Below are 20,455 nucleotides of genomic sequence, written 5' to 3' on the forward strand. Positions count from 1 at the left end.
CAGTATATATATGCCTTAACCTGCACTTAAACCCCAATTAACTGCATGGTGTCCACCAGGGCTCTATACATTGTCCTCAATTGTTTTTCCCTGTATACATACTCTATCTTGAAAATAAAAATGAAGATATTCTAATTTGTTTTATTATTATTTCCCCCCGGAATAAAGTCACTGTAGGTTTCAAGCACTTTGGCAGCATCCCTAGTTTAGTCAAGTATAGGATATGTTCATCCAAAGTAACAGAGAGCAAGGTCATGGTTAGTACTGAGCAGGGAAATACTGAGGTCTACATCACTTTAAAACACTCCGAAAGGCCAAGGATGATAGATGGGCATTACAATGGTCTGGGAGCTGAGAGGGGAGGGGAGGGAGTATAGGTCAGATAACTTAAATGGATATTTCAGTGATTGTTTGTTATTTATTTTGTGGGGGGAATATTTGATATTCATTTTTATCAGACATGCCCCCTTCCCATACAGACCCATGCACTGTAACTTCAAACTGCAACCGATAGACTTCCTTGGTTATGGTGACTCAAAGTCAATGTGTGAGGGGAGACTCTCTTTGGTGGAGCCTGGGAGTCGATGGTCGCTGAGGGGGCTCTTGTTTTACAGGTTAGGTTTAGGCATAGTTTTTGAGGTTAGGTTTAGGCATACTGCAGTTATTGTGAGGTTAGGTTTAGGCAGTTTTTGTGAGGTTATAGGGTTAGGTTTAGGCATAGTTTTTGTGAGGTTATATAACCCCGCCCTACTAGTAGCAGCCGGCTCTGTAAAACAAGCGTCCCAACAGCGCCCATCGGAAACTAGGCTCTGCAAAAAAGACTCCCAATAAGTGAGATGGTGGGGTTTTTTGAATATATTTTTTGGATAAAATAAAATAAAATACAATACAATGAAACAAAGCAATTTTACCTGTATCGTCTCGTTTTGAACACATACCTGCTCTCCCAAGTCAAGAGGCAACGGTTGCGGAGACCAAAAGCAGACATTGGCTTTAGTCCGTCAAGGTCCCTGTCAGACAGTTCACTCAATCACCTCTTAACCCTGTAATGATGCTGCCATCTTCATCATCACATGTATGTGAATATAAATTAGCAGAATTGGAGCAGACTCAGGGCTAGGCAAATTAGTAATCACTAGGTCGTTGCAACTTGTTGGAAGCAAGACTGGCAGAACAGTTATACTGTAATCTCCCTTTCACAAATGTATATTAAACTTGATGTCACTGTTTTTTGAATAACACAATAAAAGGTCAATTCATTCAAATGAAAACATTCATTCAGGTAAAGAGGAAATCTTCTTTATTTGTACTGGCACTTCCGTTTTTAATTAGTAAGAACATGTAAATAAAGCAATGTAATGATCACCAACACTAGGCGGTTGAACACAATGTGCCTCTCCCGCAATCTAGTCTACATAAAGACTGCACTGCAGTCACAATACCATAGTGATTGGAGGAGAAAGTAGTACTGCATCAGATGGTACCACTATTAGAATCACTTAAGTCCTCAAACTCTTGTGGAGTAAGCTATATACTATAATCCTTTCTGGCCTCATTCCACTGCTCCAATGTGTTGCTCAGGTCTACTTTGCTGAGCAGAGGTAGTGAACGTTAAACCCTATAGCAATACAAAGAGACAAAGCTTTATACAAATTGCTAACAAGGTAAAACTGAATTAAACCATAAAATGGTTTAAATTGTCCTGTGCCTGGTCAGGCCACATCGATTTGATTCAGTACATTTAGTAAATTACAGCAATTAAGTTAACAAAACATATTGTCCGTATGGATAGATACGTTATAACATTACGTAAGATCTTATTTTATAGACATTACAAGCCAGGTAATCTTGTAAAGGTCAAGATGTAGCTGTATTTTAAAAACTACTGCTTTAAAAAGTTGAAGAGTGAATGTCATTACATGCCATGGTAAGTGCAATCAAAAGTGTGCCCCTCTCCTTTTCTATTTTGTTCTTTTTATTGTTTTATTAATGTCCAATTTGATGGTGCTATAGAAAATAAACTTTTATGAACCTTAGGGACAGCGAAGATAGCAGAGAGAGAGAGAGATCGAGATACAAGAAATGAAGGAATTGAGCCATAAAGATTTGAACGACGAAGAGCCATGCTCTTTCGGAGATCCACCACCATAAACGGTCAATGATGCATATGATTAAAATTGAATATTAACTCACTATGTGCAAACGCAAAAGAGAGCTCCATGCAGTCTAGAGAGGGACATAGTAATTAGTGATTACTAGCCAATGTCACATGCAGCAACTCATAGCCATTATTTCTTAAATAAGGCAAGAGAAATGCCTGCTAAAACAACTTACGTTTATAAAAAAACAAATATAATTAAATTTAACCCATAACCAAGATAGTTACCAAAATATAATATAATATCTAGGATGCATTATGCACTTGCCCTACCAGGTTGGTAAAAACCTATACCACAGGATATCAGTTGCAATCTGTAGAGGTTCATACTTTTTAGTACGCACACGCACACGCACACGCGCACGCGCACGCACACGCACACACACACACACACACACACACACACACACACACACACACACACACACACACACACACACACACACACACACACACACACACACACACAATGATAAGGTGGTAGAGTCAGTATGTGAGTGCAACTGAGTCTAAACTTTGACTTGTCAGTGTGTTGATAGGGAGGTCAGTTTGGATTAAAAAATACACCATTTAGAATTGTCACAGCCAGACAGTCAGAGTTCTGTTGGGAAGAGGCACAGATGACTGTACTGGGCAGAGTCAGTTGTGCAGTCCTTCCCCATGGCAGTTGATTGACAGGTCTTGGGTGGACAATGCAATGCGTGGCTCAGCTGGCTCTCAAGCCCAGGACCACGTGTGTGTTACCGCTCATCGTCATCATCTGGAAAATAGCAATTATGTGTCAATGCTAGCGAGCTAAAATGTGGCCATCCTTGCTCTAGAAAACGGCAATGTTCCAATCGGGATCACCGGACAATCAGAAAAGACCTCCGAACATTGGCGTTTAGTCAAAACCATGGAGAGCGCCGCAGATTTAGAGTTATGAGCCTTTTCAGTCGACCTGTATACAAGAAGTGAACGGCAGTGCACATGCGTAAAACACAAGGAGTCCGCTGAAGAAGGCAAGGCCAAGCAAAAACAAAAACAAAAGAAGATTACAGCAATCCCGTTTTATATCATTAAAAAAAGCTTATATGACGGAGCATATCAGAAGCAGCTGACGGTTGGATTTTATATGACAGAATACTCCATCAGAAGCAGTTAATTTGTTAAGAACACTGTTTGTTCACGGTCTCACTGAGACACTAGATGTTGTGGGTGAGTGATAAGTGGGATGAAGAATGGAATATGGAATAACTACTCACTCAGAGTCTGACGTGGCTTCTTTCTTGAGTTTGGCTCTGGCTGAAGCTGACAGGTTCAAATCTCCTCCTGAAAACATTAAAAGAGAGGGTTGAGAGGGGAGACAGAAATAAATATAATAATATAAAGGGAAAGCATGAAAGGAGACAACTGGAGAAAGGGAGGGAATGAAGAGTATGTTGAAGAGAAAATATAATATTAAAACCAATGAGAGAGAGCAGGTCACATGTAAATACATGCTTCAGAGAATATCAAAAGCTACGCTTGACACTAAGTGGTATAATGATGTGACAGCACTCTTCTCTCTTACCTCGGAGATAATCCACAAAGTACAGCATCACCACTGCTATTAGTGCGACTGTGGGCAAAGAGAGGCGATGGAGAGATTGTTAAGAGTTATTGATTATGTCAGTCATAGGGGTCTAAGAGAAGGTTCAAAGACGAAGCTCTCACAAGTTACTCACTGCAGACACAGGCACAGAAGAAGACTTCTAGAAAGAGGTATCCTTTGTCATCTAGAATGGTTCCAGCTGCCATGGCAATGAGAGCAAGTCCCAGGTTCTGGATTGACTGCATGCTGAGGAAATAGAAGGGGAATTATTAGAGATTAAGTCAATGTCAAGTACAGTTAACACGCCCAGGCGGTGGCGTAACCAACTGGTAATCCAGTCGCAGTGTGCCGCGGGTTCGACTCCCGAGCCCGACACGGCCTTTACTGCATGTCTTCCCCAAGGGGCCAGCTAGGCACTCCAATGTTGAAGCGCTGGGCCATAGTGGTAAGAGGAAGGACTGCAGGCGGACCCGTGGATTCTTGACGAGGAAACCCCGTGCAACCGAGCACTCAATGTTAAAGCCCAGCTGCACTTCCGCATTTGGACACCAAAATCTGGTGTCCAAATGCTGAATCAGCGAAAAAATGCGGAAATAGACGGTACTTCCGGCAGCCTTCCGGGTGCTTCAAAACGCCACTGAGCAACTTCCACTGACATGAATAGCGGAGGCGGCGGAGCTTCGCGCCAGTTTAGTCTCTATCCTTTTAATACTCTATGGTCTTCCTCCATCTCTCTCCCGTTTCCTGTCAGCCTACTGTCTGTCCCTTAAAAAAAAAAAAAACAATAAAAGGCGTAAGCCGCAAAAAAATATCTTAAAAAAAAAAAAAGTACAGTTAACACAACAATATGTTATAGCCTATGAGCAAAATATGAGGTTACACTGGATGAGGATGGGATTTAGGAATGGGTGTTTGGGCCTTTTTTGTAAATATGTAAACTTGGAATGTCATTCTCTGTAGTTACCCATAGAATTACATCATATAAATAGTAAATACAATTAAAATTGCAGTTCACATCACAGGGAAACAACACACAGGAATCAGGAGGATAGCATTAATATTAAAGGATGGTTCAACATAACCCCATCAGAGCACTTCACGTAACATATGTCTGTAATGATCATTTCTTAGATGTGTTAGCCACCATGCCACCATCTTGGATGTCCAAATCAATATTCTGTGTTTTAAGTTGAGTACAGGGTTTTAACTGCACAGAGAATGTCAGACCACTAAAAAGGAACTCTTTTTTGGCCCTGTCATCAGTAGTGTCACCAGTGGTGCACAATGCCATTTCTGTCATTTCCGCTGACTTCGTTAGAAGAAGCAGTGCATCCCATATTAAAACTGCATCCAGTCTCATGACTGCCGACAGTCACTTTGAAAAGCAGAACAAAACTCCTAGAGAAGCACAGTAGTATTGTATGCGGAACGATTATATATAATATTTTTATTTCTTTATTTATCTATTATCTATTTATCACATTGGAAAAATAAAGGTAATTGGCACACACCAAGACTGCATTTTTATTTTTGCATGATGGAATGACAGACGTTTCGGTTATCCAGCCTTCATCAGCGGACTGCCGAAACGTCTGTCATTCCATTACCTTTATTTTTCAACGGGTAACGCACCACAAAGTCAGAGTGCGGTGGTCACAAGAAAAGTTACATTATTTATCAGCCATTTTAAACATGCCAGATCCTAAATGGATAATGAATCATTTTGGTCTACAACCCAAGGTTAATAGTGTTTTTGTATTGAGTTGTACTTGAAATGTACTGGAATTCTGCAAACTGTTAATAAATCAATCAATACCGGCACACACCAATTGCCACAATACCAGTGAGATTACACTTGGAGTGCAATAGTTAATCGTACTAATGAATTAATCTATACTGTAATTGATTAAAAAATCATAAAAATCAATTAATAACTGATCCAAATTTTTAACTAGGGTTTTCTTTTAACTAGGGTTAAGTTTAAATTATTTTGTAATTTGTGGTGAAAATAGCCGATCTACAAGCTCACAAGCTTTAGATCGGCTATTTTCACTATTTGTATGAAACTGTTGTGTGACAAAGTATAACATAGGGTTGATTCTTTCAAATAAATACAAATATCAAAAATATCTTGCTTCTCTATAATGTGATGTATCAAAAAGTAATTCATTAAATAATGGCTAAGTGATAATTGCAGCCCTAGATCATACTGTAGGTACATACAATCCATAGATCATACTGTAGGTACATACAAGCCATAGATCATACTGTAGGTACATACAATCCATAGATCATACTGTAGGTACATACAATCCATAGGCAGTCCCCAGCTGATGTTCTGGCACCACAAAGGCTACCATGGGCCACAGAGCACAAGCCAGTAAGGAGTAGGACACACCGAGCAGGGACTGAAACACACACACACACACACACACACACACACACACACACACACACACACACACACACACACACACACACACACACACACACACACACACACACACACACACACACACAAAAGAACATTTAATTACATGAAGCCTAGCCTCACAACACGTGAGCTTGTAGATCAGCTATTTTCAGTGACAAGATTAATTAAATAGGATGCCTAGTATAGACCCCTGGGGGACTCCTCGGTCAATTAATACTTAAATTCGAATACCATCACGTGCAAATATTTATTCTCCTAAATGTAGGCCTTACCATGGCTATCCAAGGGTTCCAGAAGGTGAAAGCCAACATCATATGAGCAGTAAGGGTAGTGACCACAGCACACATCACCCAGATCACATTCTTCCCCAACCTATCCACCATAAAGCCCAGCACCGGAGAGGCAGGGGCAGAGATGATGTACACGATGCTGGGATTTAGAAAGAAGCAGAGATAGGTTGACTTTTACTTTGGTACTACAAGTATATTTTGATGCCAATATTTTTGTACTTTTACTTTAGGTTTTGAATACAATCCTTTCACTTAAAGGTATTGTTGATACTTCTCTTGGTATTGGCTGAGTACTTCTTCCACCCCTACCTAGCTTACCTGTTGATGGCTCTGGCTTCAGTAGGGGTGAAGTCAAACTTTTCAATGAAGAACACCCTGAAAGAACAAAAATGGATGATTTAACCACATGAACCTAAGCGGTCCCATTCTGGGATCTATGATGCGTAAATGCTATTTTTGTCAAAGGCTGTGTTTCGAATTGCTAGGGTTGTTCCCTACTCCCCATACGGGGATCCAGACTCAGTGGACTCTAATAGTGATGACGGTCAATACTCCCTGTATGGGGAGCACCGAGTTTGATGTCAATATCGGTAGAGTGCGCTATAGGTCTGCGGGTTCATGTACTTTTCATTTGCATTGTAATCCCCATAGGGTTTCTTCATTAAGAACTGTTTGAAAAATAAATAAATCCTCCCGGCCGTTTCACTCATATGGATATGAAGAATCAACTGACTACAAGAAACCAGTCAAAACGTGAATGTTACTGCTGCTGAATTAGTAAAACTTTCGCTAGAAACAGACTGTATCAAATAAGTGACTGCAGGCTGCCGTAAACAATAGAGAGCCACCTCCCTGACAAGGACAGTTTGTTAAATTATTTTTAAATTCATGGAGGATGAATGAAGGAAGGAATGAATGAATAAATAGGTTAATGAAAATATGTTTGGCAGGCCATTTAGGCCTATAATTATGATAAAAAGGTTATTCTCTTAAAATAACATAGGCCTATTAATATTATATCCATGTTATATGAAAACAGTGCACCACCTTGACAATATGAAAAACCCCGCTATGAATACGCCAAAAGATATATAAGCAACGTGACGTCGGTATTGTGAGCTTGTAGATCAGCTACTTTTGTAGCGAGATCCGCCAGGAAAGAAAAGAGAGGGGAAAACAAACGTTTACAAAGTACATTTATGTTGATTTATTTCGCTGGTTCAACTTCTGCCTCTTCTGAGTTGGAGCGCATGCATGCAGAAGCAGCGCACGTGCGCAAACGTGTGCATGTGCGCTCAAGAGCGAGCTTGCGCAATGGGGTAATTTGCTTCGCTGCGTTTTTGTAGTGACCATCGGATGGTCCCTACAATTCCCGGTGCATTGTGGGATACTTCAGTCCACTACATTAGGGTGCAAAAATGCTCATTACACATTCGGACACTATAACAAAATGGCGGAACCCCAAAGTAGTGCACTATATGGGGCATAGGGAATGAATTAGAACGCAGCCAAAGAGATTCATTTTAGAGGTAAATAGAAGCAGACCTACTATATAGCCCAGGTATAGGGTTTAATATACACACTGTCCACCACAGAGTGTAACATGGCCATGATACTGAGGTAAACACCACAGCGAGTGGTTATCAAGCTGGCCTCTGCATTCAGGTAACTCACCATTGCATACTGTTCTGCTCTGTTCTGCATATCATCTACAGTATTTGCTCAGTAAGCAGTGCTTACTCAGCACTGACCATCAATGGAAAAATCATGTTGGTTGCCAAGTGATTCGAGAGTGCCTTTCAGGGAAGGAAATGTGGGATTTGATAAACCCTCTCAAGGCTCAATTGGATTCTTTCTATACCAACCATTCTCTCTCTGTGAGGCAATCTCTTTAACTCTCTCTTACTTTATGGTCGTTTTAAAAGAGAGCTTTGTGTAGCTGAACCATTATGTTCTTTTGAGGAGGGTTTATTTTTCATTCCATGGTTGAGAGGATTACATTATAATAAAAATATAAGACGTATTCCCCAAACAAGACAAGACAAGGCAGAATGAGGGGGAGTCAAGATATTTTACAGCCGGAGCCTAGTCTGGCTCCAGCCCTTGACTTGCTAGCCACGTCCATTAAAGAAAATATGTTCTGAAGTGAAACCCAAGGCCCAAATTTATCCTCTATTATTTTAAACTTAAGGGCACGATCACACCGCACTTTTATTCTGGTTATGAGGGCGGATTTTGCCGATGCAGACAATGGGAGGAGCAGTTTGCTGCCAACCCTACTTCATTCCCATTTAAATGCATTGGCAGAATCTGCCCTCAGGTAGAATAAAAGTGTGGCGTGACCGTGCCCTAAAGGTGTATTTCACTTTAAAAAAGTGTTTAAAGTGTTTAAAAGTGTTTTAAAGTGACAACAGCCATAATATTCAAATAATAATCCAAAATGAAGTTTAAGAAAGCACTGCCTTCCTTCCAATTAGGAAGAGTTGCTGTTCCAAATAAAAGCACAGAAAATGTGACTTTATATAAATGCTTTATTTTATGTGCGAGTGATTATTACTATGCCTTGGATCAAGACTACCATAGATGTAATTCATCAAGTCTGACTTTTACTGTACTTTCGTACCCCCCACCCCCCCAGCGCAACTGTCCTTGAGCAAGACACTGAACCCCTAATTGCTCCCGATGAGCAGGTATATGTATGTATATATATATATATATATATATATATATATATATATATATGGCTGCCAAAGTTAACTCGATTCAGCTCAATTAACTCACAGTGATGTTCAAGATTAATTATTTTAATCACAATTAATCAACCGCATAATTATTTATTTTAGCTATATGGCCTACATATAGTTTAGGACACAGCTCTCCATGTCCATTAGCATGCTCCTTCCCAGCAAACACGGTCAGGACCTGGACGAATTGGTGACGTCTTGATTGGGGCCAGATCAAGTCAAACTATCAGATCTGGCCCAGAGTATCACCTGATTTCAACCAACATAAATTCTGCCCACTAAGACGGACGTCACTGGATGAATCAGAGAGAGTCCAATAGAGGCCAGATCAACTTAAGTCATATCATAACTAGTCAGATCTAGCCCAGAATAGGCTATATTATTATGAAAAATTACGTAAAGATCATCATAATCATCATAATAACGTCATCACTTAATTTGGCTTGCTGGGTTATGTTTCGCTGGTATTCGTTGTGGTGGATTTCCATGATCAGATGTTACAGTATAATTAGCCTACTGTTATTAGACATAAATGTAAGCACAGCACAGGTGACATTTGAGCTTAAAGGGTGTGTGTGTGTGTGTGTGTGTGTGTGTGTGTGTGTGTGTGTGTGTGTGTGTGTGGTGGCAAACCAGGGGAAACAGCCAGGCCTATTCCCCACAGAATGAGGCTGGGGGAGGTAATAGAGGGAGTATATCACCCTGTACAGGTATTGCAGCCAATGGGAGCCTGGACATGGACGCACCTGCAGCCAGAAAAGGCAATCACCAGAAGCTGTTAAAGAGCCGACGCCCAAGCTGTCTGGTGAGTCAGTGTGAACTAATGGAGGAGTGAGAAAGGAGGAATCTCTCTGTTCATGAGGAGGCTGGTATGAGGGAGATCTCTCAAGTGAGTACAAGACTAAATCAAACCTTTGGACCCACTTGGATGTGCTGTGCGTGTATTGTGGCTCACCTGGTCTCGTTCTCTCTCCCTCCCTCCTAGGCCGACTGAACTCCACAAGGGAGAGCCTACAACACTCTCCCCCAACTAAAATAGTCACTGCCTCTCTGCTCTACCCACAGGACTGCAAGTGACTAGAAGCCTAAGCCCCTGACAAGAGGAACCCTTTGTTGATGTTTTGCCCCGTTTTCCCCTTTCCCTAGCCCTCCAAGCAGAACCCAAATGCTACTGAAGTTTCTGACATTTGTTCGACCCAGTGCATTGGGTCCTGTTCCTCGTCGTCCATGCCACCTGATTAAAACATTTACTGGCTCATGTTTACATGTTAAAACGCCTCCCCGCGCTCTTTGACGATATTCTTCAGTATGAGGCTTTCTGAATATGTAAAGTATAAGTACACATACATACCTTTGCGAATATCTCCTGTGGCGCGGAAGCCGTTAAGTATTTTTAATATATGTTTGCCCGATTTGGAAGCTTGGATTCTTCTTGTTTATTGACACCTCATTGTACCGCCTATCTGGCTAGCTAGTGGCGCTATAGCTATGACACAGCAGATCAGAGGCAGGGACGTAGCCTCACAAGCCAACCGCACACCGGGAGGCGGTACAATAAACGGTAAACAAACAAGAAGAAATAAAGCGACCAAATCGGTCAAACAAAGATTAAAAATACTTAACGGCTTCCGCGCCACAGGAGATATTCGCACCGGGATGTATAGCTACTTAAAGTTACCGAATTCAGAATAACTCAAGGAAAATAATGGCGTCACATGCCGCGGGGCCTATTTTAGAGAGAATCTCCACATCCGCATTTAGGAATTTCCATACGAAAATACAGTAGCGAGCAGGGACCCAACGTAAAACTCAACAAAATATCAAAAAAGTTTTACGTAGGGTCCCGAAAGGGGCTACCCTTTCCCGAACACTTTAAATAAGACAATTTAAGTTTATGTTGAAGCTGACTCTGAGCCTCTTATTTTATTGTGAATCTGTCAATGCTGGACCGAGGATACCCACATTCTCCACCATATGTGGCAACCCAGGGGAGAATAGGTACAGATTCACAATAAAATAAGAGGCTCAGAGTCTTCTAGTCACTTGCAGTCCTGTGGGTAGAGCAGAGAGAGAGCCAGTGACTATTTTAGTTGGGGGAGAGTGTTGTAGGCTCTCCCTTGTGGAGTTCAGTCGGCCTAGGAGGGAGGGAGAGAGAACGAGACCAGGTGAGCCACAATACACGCACAGCACATCCAAGTGGGTCCAAAGGTTTGATTTAGTCTTGTACTCACTTGAGAGATCTCCCTCATACCAGCCTCCTCATGAACAGAGAGATTCCTCCTTTCTCACTCCTCCATTAGTTCACACTGACTCACCAGACAGCTTGGGCGTCGGCTCTTTAACAGCTTCTGGTGATTGCCTTACTGGCTGCAGGTGCGTCCATGTCCAGGCTCCCATTGGCTGCAATACCTGTACAGGGTGATATACTCCCTCGATCACCTCCCCCAGCCTCATTCTGTGGGGAATAGGCCTGGCTGTTTCCCCTGGTTTGCCACAGAGTGTGTGTGTGCGTGTGTGCGTGTGTGCGTGTGTGTGTGTGTGTGTGTGTGTGTGTGTGCGTGCGTGCGTGCGCGCAAGCGAGAGAAAGGTGCCGGCCCGGTTACCCCGAATGTTAACTCAATGCTTTAAGGGGGAAAAAGAACAAGTGGGTTGATATGTTTTGATATGTTTGAAGTGGGTTGATATGTTTGAAGTGGTCATAAGGAGGTTGATATGTTTGAAGTGGTCATAAGGAGGTTGATATGTTTAAAGTGGTCATAAGGAGGTTGATATGTTTGAAGTGGTCATAAGGAGATGTTAGGCTGTAGGAGCAGCTCTGGTATCCCTGTGATAATGAATGATGATCATATCACATTATTATTCTGTCTGTAAATGGTCGCTTTCATTACCCTTTCCTGGGCAGAAAACAATTAGTTCTCCCCTTTTTTGAGGGGCTCCTATATTCAGCTATTAGTGTAGATTTTCTTCTTACACAAACATTAAATTCCCATTGACAATGAATGAATGAATTCATTCAGAATGTGAATGAGCAAATCGTCTATTTCTGTCGTCCTACACAAAGAATTAATGGAGAATTTACATCATATGTGTCAAAGCAAATACATGTTACATCATGATGTGTATGATAAGAGCACCCCTCACTTCACACAGGTGCGATTTCTTATTTTAATGAAGTTACAGCTGTCTTCCAGCTTTCAGATGGATGAATCATGGATGCTTTCTTGATATTCTCATTACCAAATGCCTACTCTGCGTGCATACTGTCAAATCTTACATGCGTCGCAAGTACTGCACTCGACTATTCGGCCAATAATGAGAACGGTACAGTACATACCACAAACTGTACAGAAAAATAAGGCGTGTGTCGGGGAGACTAATCCGCGTCAGTTGTCAATGCTAGCACAAACAATGTATTTGAATGATTACTGTAATTTACATTTCTATATATAAATATTATATTTTTGTTCTTGGAAATAAAAATAATTGCATATCGTCAACTAAGTGTTATAGTATATTGCATGATATATGGGTGAGAACTGGTATTACTCACTGTCCTAGTCCAATGAAGGGGAAGACAGCTACATAGTAGCCAACACAGACGAGGAAGATGAGCCAGAGCTGGAAGGGGAAGTCTTTCACATCTGTCAGTTTGATCACCTCACCTAAACATGCATTTAAACAAACAAACACAAATACAGTAGAATGTTTGTTTTCATCAGATCTCTCTAAACATACAATAAAGAAGATTCGGTTTCCATTCAACTTTAAAAGCTAATTGCATGATCCCCTCGGGTGTTGCTCCACAGAAATGGTGTATTTTCAAGTGAAAGCAAAGTATAGATTAGCCTTTAGAAGGCATGTCAATGAAGGTAGATAAAAAAGGAAAACAAAAACACTATCTGCGTCAACACTGACAACGTAGACTACTTTATTCATTATCTATCGTCAAGTGTAGGTCAAGGAGTTAACGATAAAGGATTATTGACCTGCGTTGCCTTGCTCCTTGTGGAGGATCTTTTCCGCTCGTCTATCAAGGAAGGCCAAGACCAGAGCACAGATCAGAGAGAATAAACATGTAACTCCAGCTATAGAGGGAAGAAAGAAAAACAATGTGATTGAATGGATGAGTTAATGGATGTTATTGGCAATAAAAATGAACAAGGAGTTTTAACACATGCCTGCTTTTTTATATATATAAACCCCCTAGTGGCCAAAGACGTAATCTGCATATTAAATCAACAAATCCCTCGTGGCCAGGGACGTAATTGACGTAATAGACGTACTGCCCTGTCAGTACGTCTTATAACAAAATAATGGAACTTTTAGACCAAAAACCGGCCGAAATCCGCGCGATCGTGCACTATCGTGCACGCGCGCCGTCTCTATGTGAATCGCGGCAAAAAATCAGACATTATGGGACGTTCCTGGCCGTTTTTGAGCTTAATTTGACTAAGTTATGAAAAAGCTAGTGTTAGCTTAGCAATCCTGACAGCCAAGCTATCTGCTCAGGGTCAAACTACCCCCGGATGTTTACCTCCGTTTAACAGGAAGTGATTTAGCCAGATTTGACTCTTTTGTCAAAATCAGCATAATGGTGCGTTCCCGCCATCTGGTGGCAATTCTGGGTATTACAGTGAAAGTGAAAAGTGATCTATATTATTTAGATCGCTGAGCTTTCTTTTTGCATTAAAATGACGAATTAAGAAATGGTCCTCTGGCCAGCATTGGCCAGCTTTGGCGACTTTTTGAATGGCAATCGAAAAATGTGAGATATGACCACAATGTCACGAAATGTCTCATTTTAAAGCTCCAAGTCACTATGTCACGGGGCAACCCGTGCCCTATATACAAACACACATGAAACTGTTGCCTATAACATGCAAGGACTATTGTTTTAACCTTTATTGAAATTGTAATCACTGATTGGTTAGTTGCACTGCTGGTGGCATTTCCCTTGATGAGGAAGGGGCCAAGTGCTATGCAGGAGAGGGGTGTTTCTCGAGTAATTGTCATTGAGTGGTCATTCTGTTTTATACTTGTTTATTTGTAACACATTATTTAGAATGTTTAGGTTACTGTGTATTGAAGGTGTTATTTATGGAAGTATTTATATTGAAAGTATTTATTGAGAAGAAATGGTGCTAATTGATTCTGTGTCCTGTGGTAGGATCCACTCCTATTTAAGGGAGGCTGCAGGGACAGACAAGGTAGTTGGATGTGGGCATTGACACAAATAACATCCCTGAGGGAGAGCTACAGGGCCTTGTGTGATCAGGGTACAGCCTGAAGAGAGCTCTCATCCTGTTTGGGTTTTGTTAAGGAGTGTTGCCTAAGTATTTATTTATCTTTTTGTCCGTTATTTCGTTGCCAGTATTACAGTTTGCTATGGATCATTATTGCACGGAACAATTCTGTACGACTGGACTTTTGGTGGAGGAGTTTGGGGAGAATAACTACCTTAACTACCATTCCTGACTGTTCTTGGAGCCTTGGCCGTTCGGGCAACTTTACACACTAGTTTACAATGAAAAAAGAATTATGATTCTAGCACGTTCCATCGTTTATGTATAAGCATTTTAGTAGACCTTGGTGAAACCAAGTAGTGAAACTAAGGTGTACTAAAATGCTTATAAGTAAACGATGGAACAAGCTAGAATCATAATTCTTTTTTCGGTGTAAACTATAGACTTGGAGCTTTAAAATGAGACATTTCGTGACATTGTGGTCATATCTCACATTTTTCGATTGCCATTCAAAAGGTCGCCAAATCTGGCCCAATGCACAATAAGATAAATCTAGCAATAAGAGGGTTAATACAAACTCTCACCCATCGCTTTATTAGGTACGCCTGTGCAGCACGTTAAGGCAAATTTCAAATCAGCCAGTTACACAGCAGCAACTCAATGCATTTACCGGTAGGCATTTGTACACATGGATGGTTATCCATTGCTTCATGTTGTAGCCGCCATATTCTGACCCTACCATCCGAATGTCGCAGCAGTAATCGAGACTTATCAGACCAGGCAATTTTTCCAATCTTATATTGTTCGATTTTGATGAGCCGACAGGAGTTGCACCCTGTGTGGTGTTCTGCTGCTGTAGGCCAGTCAATCTAAGATTTGACCCAAAAGAAATTGCAATAGTAATAGTTCAAGGTTTTTTAATAACGTTAAAATGTGATTATTATATAAATTGTGGATCATGGTAAATTCAGGGGTTGAACGTTGGGGTACCACTGAAAACCTATATAAAAAGGCAAATTTTTAATTATGCTTTAAGTAGAATGTGACATCACTGATATAGCCGTCTTCACTTAATGTGATGTCCTCCTACCTCTGTGCGGTGTGCAAGGACGGACAAATGCACACCGCACAGACAAACAGTCTGGTGAGACGTAGGACACTTGACAGGAGGCTAAACATAGTCCTCGGCTTGATTACTGCAATGCACTGACTGCCTAAGAAAACAACTGACAGATTACAACTTGTCCAAAATGCGGCAGCCAGAGTTTTAACTAAAACTAAGATGAGAGAACATATTACTCCAGTTTTAGCTTCACTGCATTGGCTTCCGGTTGTTTTTAGAATTGATTTTCTAATTATTTTACTTGTTTATAAAGCTCTCAATGGTCTCACACCTTCCTACCTACATGACTGCCTGCCTAAATATGTCCCAAACCGCCCCAAAGGTCTTCCACGGCTGGCCTGCTCGCTTTGTCAAAAGAAATGGCAACTAAAAAAATCCGGTGATGCAGCTTTTTGCTTCTACGGGCCGACGGGGTGGATTCGTGGAATAAACTCCCACTGCACCTTCGAGGCAGCCTCTGTAGATTTTTAAAGCACAGCTCAAGAACCACTTCTACTCTTGCTTTTAATTGATCTTTTAAATTTTGTGTTATTCATGTCCTCACTGTATTGCATTACTATTATTTTTTTTGTTTTATGCCTTGCTTTTCTTTTCTTTCTTTCTCCATTGCTGTGTAAAGCACTTTGAGCTGCATTTCATGTCATGAAAGGTGCTAGCTACACAAATAAAGTTTTATTATTATTATTATTATTAGAGACCTCTCAGTGCCTGCTATCCCCCAAGAACACACAAGGCAGAGAGAGCCTCCTGTTGGTTCGGCATGAGAGAAAGTCCCCTTGCCCTGAGCGCGGTGGTGGCTGGGGCGGGAAATAATACGATATAAGTACGATATAATAATGACAGCTTGGCACGCATGACAGAATGCAGCCTTGAAGAGGCAAACTAATATTGTTCATGCCGTTTGCTTTGATTGAATACGTACTACTATGATTTGGGTGTGTTAGTGATGTTTATCATGTATTAATCTAATTATAGTAAACTAATACTATTATACTAAAAAAGATAAAGATCAAGGGAAAATAGACATTTTTACAGTATAGTATAGTATGTTTCAAGTTTACACACAAATTACACAATAATCAACACAAACACTTTATTTAGAACACCCAAATCAAATCATATTACAGTGTATGTGTTTAATCAATTATTCCATCAAAGCAAACGGCATAAACAATATTAGTTTGCCTTTTTTTTTTTTTTTTTGATTTGATTTATTTAGAAAAGCAATCATAATACACAGTAAAGTCCAAAGACTTATTTCCACTTAGGTCCTCTACTACAGAAATAAAAGTTACTGTAGTAAGTTGCACTGAGTTGCACCACTCACTTCACACGGGTGTGATTTTTAGCTTATTAGCTGATTGACTGGCCTACTGTAGCCCATCTGAATGGTCGAACCTTGAGGTCAAGGTTCGACCATTCAGAGATGCCATTCTGCATACCTCGGTTGTATGTTAATGTTGCCTTTCTGTCAGCTCAAACCAGTCTGGCCATTCTATTCTGAACTTTTATGCCCACTTGTTGGGGGAAAATCCCAGTAGATCAGCAGTTTCTGAATTCATCAGACAAGTCAGTTGGCACCAACAACAACCATGTCACATTCATAGTCACTTAAATAACCTCTCTTTACCATGCTGATGGGATGATGCTGATTTGAAATGCAGCAGATTGTCTTTACCATGTGTGCATGCCTAAATGCATTGTGTTGCTACATTCCAGATTAGCCTTGAACTGTGCCGATAGGGACAGTGCACGGGTAGTGTCTAAAATGAAAGTGAAAGAAATGTGCTCACAGAGAAGTGGAGAAAAGCACAAGGACAGACATTTCTTCTATGCAAGTGATTCATCAATGCCAACCAAAGGCAGTTTTACTTCTCACTTCTCTTTTTACAGGCTGTGTTATCTGAGAAGATTAGTTTCCGTCTATGTCAGAGATAGAAATATATAGTATATGTAACTGGAGTCATAATGTTGAAGAGAAGACTAGCGAATGTCTCTGCTCATTCCTGCAACACACGTGATGCAACACATCATTGTCATGATGTCTATGGCCCACTGATTACTGATCTGTCATGGCCAAAATTGTTATTGATTTGATTGGAAATGTCCACAACATCAAATAATGGCCGATATCAGCTAGACCGATATATCAGTCATAGCAATACTGTGCTTCTGTGTGAATGCATTTGCAACACAGGTCGCACACAGAAAATAGCTCATAATGTGTTGCGTCGACACGTTGTGAGGTTGTAGATGGGCTATTTTTGGTGCAACTAAGTATAACTCAGGCTTAAGGAATCCACAGCGGCCTCCCTGATACATTCCCCAGTAAAGTATGTTGCTGTGAACATGGTAATGGTGTGCTCATAGCCCATCTATAATTTTGGATCCATTTAATATCATTGTCAGCCATAAATGTGCGCCTTACCTATCATGAGTGATGCACCAAGTGTTGTGTATCCTGGGGCGCCGACAATGTCGGCAACTTTGTTGTATACCCAGCCCATAATGTTCATGTTTACTGTACTGCCCTGCACGAACGGAGCAAAGGGGAGAAGTGACACCATGTTTTCAATCACTGATATGCAATTCCTTTAACATTGTATTGTATATTCTGTGCTCACCAATCGAGCCATGCTAAGCTGTAGGCCGAACACCAGGTTGAGCTCCTTTCCTTTGAACCAGTTGACTGCATAGGTGTTCTGGGCCACAGCCAGGGACTCTCCTCCAATTCTACCCATAAAAGACATTAGGAAGATCATTCAAGCTGGGTCACAGGGTGAGATATGAAGGATAGGACCAGGTTTTCCTGGGCATTTAGAAGCTAATACTGTGATGGTACAAAACTAAAACAACATATTATTTGGTTTTATTTTGTCAATTTTTTTAAAGATAGAACAATTATTCTTACCCAAATACAAACCGGCCAACTTCCATTAACCAGAAGCGATCCAACAGTGCTCCAGCTGCAAATATTACCTGTGCATAGTTGGGGGATTATATCTATTGGAGAAAATGCCTACATATTGACTGCAATTCTCATTCAGTACCAGACCAGTCACAGACCTAAATTGCAAAGCAAACCTACCTGTCCTACACAGACAAAGATGGAAAAGATGATCGTTCCCAGCCTACAAAGTAAAAAATTACAGAGAACCTCCATTAGCAGGAAATACATGACAGTGGCACTTTCATTTCACAATTTATCTGGAAAACACTCCTACCTGATGCCTAAGACCCTGTCAATTAAGAATCCTCCCAGGAAACAGAGAATGACATTGGGCCAGGAATACCAAGCATACAGCTGCATGAACTGAGAGGTGTTCAGCTTCATATCCTGGTACAATCAGGGAAGAATTACAAATTATATGATGTTCGATTTATTATTAACGTGTATATAGATGATAGATCTCTCTATGTGTTAAAAACAAATGCTCAGCTGATTTACCTGGGTGATCTCTTTCTGTAGTGAGGCAGGGTTATCATAACAGAAGTAGCTTCCTGAAATTAAGTATACTATCAGTATCAGTATCAATATTCAATAACCATAATGATAACAGTTTGTGTCTCATCTCATGTGGGATAGCAGTCTAACCTACAAAAACAGTTCAAGTGTGTGTTATCTAAACGTCAACGATAAGGCATTTCGTTCAATACTTCAATTGGGCTGCAGTGTTTACGAAAGTTAGGCTTTCTCTGCTCTTACCGAATCCCAGGAAGCACATCAAACTTAGGACAACGATTCGGTGCAGTAAGTGACTTGGGTCGCAGATGGCTGACATCGGTCTACCGGGTCCCCTGGCACTTCGCGGTTCCGAGGAAGACACACCATCATCATCCTCCTCCTCGTCATCTCCTAACAAACTCCGCCGATCCTCAATATCCGCCATGTTCGTTTAATCGATTCGGGACCAAACGTAAATAAAGGAAAGAGCGAAGTGATGGAGCAGCGCAGCGGTCTATCATATGACCAGCCACCACGCCACGTGATCATGTCAGCAGTCTACGGAAGTTCAGTTGTAAGGTAATGCCTAGACTAAATGCGCAAACTGGAAAGTGTAGAGTGTGCCATGTATAGCGATCTATGATGCCATGCCCATGCCATGCACCCGCTCCTGAGCTCTGCTGTGAACGTCGAGTGCCTATAAACTCCAACACTTGTATCACCTGCATTTAGTACAGTGAGTAGCCTAAAGTGCTTGTTGTTACCATTTGTGTATTTAGTCAAATATATCCTGAGTTTCACAGGGGGCCCACATTCTCTGTACGTGACGGGCACGGGGCATGCAGTAGTTGACATGAGTGCATTCTATTATCTGTAATGGCAAAATCAAAACTATCAGAGATCAAATTGATAACATATACTACTACTCTGGCTACTACTGGACTGCCCTCAGATGTGGTGGCCAGAAATGGCCCAACCTAATGAACAGTTTCTCCTCAATTTGGCTGCAATTCGAAACTGGCCCCCTTAAAATCTGAATCCTCCACCCCCATTTCCCCTCACTGTAGGGTGTAGGCCTACGTTTTCCCCCCTTTTTTGAGTGGTGCAACCACTCCTACATCCAGCAACGTCCGTGTACCTGTGTGTGTGTGTGTACCTGTATGTGTACCTGTATGTATGTATAAGTGAGCACGAGTATGTTACATATTTATGCCAGTAGGGGGCACCAGAGATACAGAGAAGACGTCCGTGTGTGTGTGTGTGTGTGTGTGTGTGTGTGTGTGTGTGTGTGTGTGTGTGTGTGTGTGTGTGTGTGTGTGTGTGTGTGTGTGTGTGTGTGTGTACCTGTATGTATGTATAAGTGAGCACGAGTATGTTACATATTTATACCAGTAGGGGGCACCAGAGATACAGAGAAGAAATTGGAATGATACAGAGAAGAAATT

The 20,455-nt window shown here is 41.2% G+C and overlaps 1 protein-coding gene across 1 annotated transcript; it reads right to left on the bottom strand.

Moving 5' to 3' along the window:
• Positions 1-2,777: 2,777 nt before the first annotated feature.
• Positions 2,778-19,525, bottom strand: mfsd1 (major facilitator superfamily domain containing 1). The gene is made up of 16 exons (XM_083772667.1): positions 19,272-19,525; positions 19,014-19,066; positions 18,790-18,902; positions 18,654-18,696; positions 18,477-18,544; positions 18,190-18,298; positions 17,994-18,096; positions 13,186-13,284; positions 12,750-12,861; positions 6,774-6,830; positions 6,438-6,594; positions 6,042-6,139; positions 3,865-3,977; positions 3,711-3,758; positions 3,403-3,469; positions 2,778-2,918 (listed from the first exon to the last, which is right to left on the bottom strand). Exons 1-16 carry the CDS (start codon positions 19,453-19,455, stop codon positions 2,915-2,917), a joined length of 1,428 nt encoding a protein of 475 aa, XP_083628793.1. The 5' UTR covers positions 19,456-19,525; the 3' UTR covers positions 2,778-2,914.
• Positions 19,526-20,455: the final 930 nt, after the last annotated feature.

This window comes from Protomyctophum parallelum (genome assembly GCF_964188405.1).
Source record: "Protomyctophum parallelum genome assembly, chromosome: 9".
Classification (NCBI taxonomy): domain Eukaryota; kingdom Metazoa; phylum Chordata; class Actinopteri; order Myctophiformes; family Myctophidae; genus Protomyctophum; species Protomyctophum parallelum.

Coding starts and splice junctions, on each gene's coding strand:
- mfsd1 (XM_083772667.1), bottom strand. CDS start 19,455: ATGGCGGATATTGAGGATCGGCGGAGTTTGTTAGGAGATGACGAGGAG. Junction 12,862..13,185: donor CAAGGAGCAAGGCAACGCAG/GTCAATAATCCT, acceptor ATGCATGTTTAG/GTGAGGTGATCAAACTGACA. Junction 6,140..6,437: donor GGAACCCTTGGATAGCCATG/GTAAGGCCTACA, acceptor TGTGTGTTTCAG/TCCCTGCTCGGTGTGTCCTA.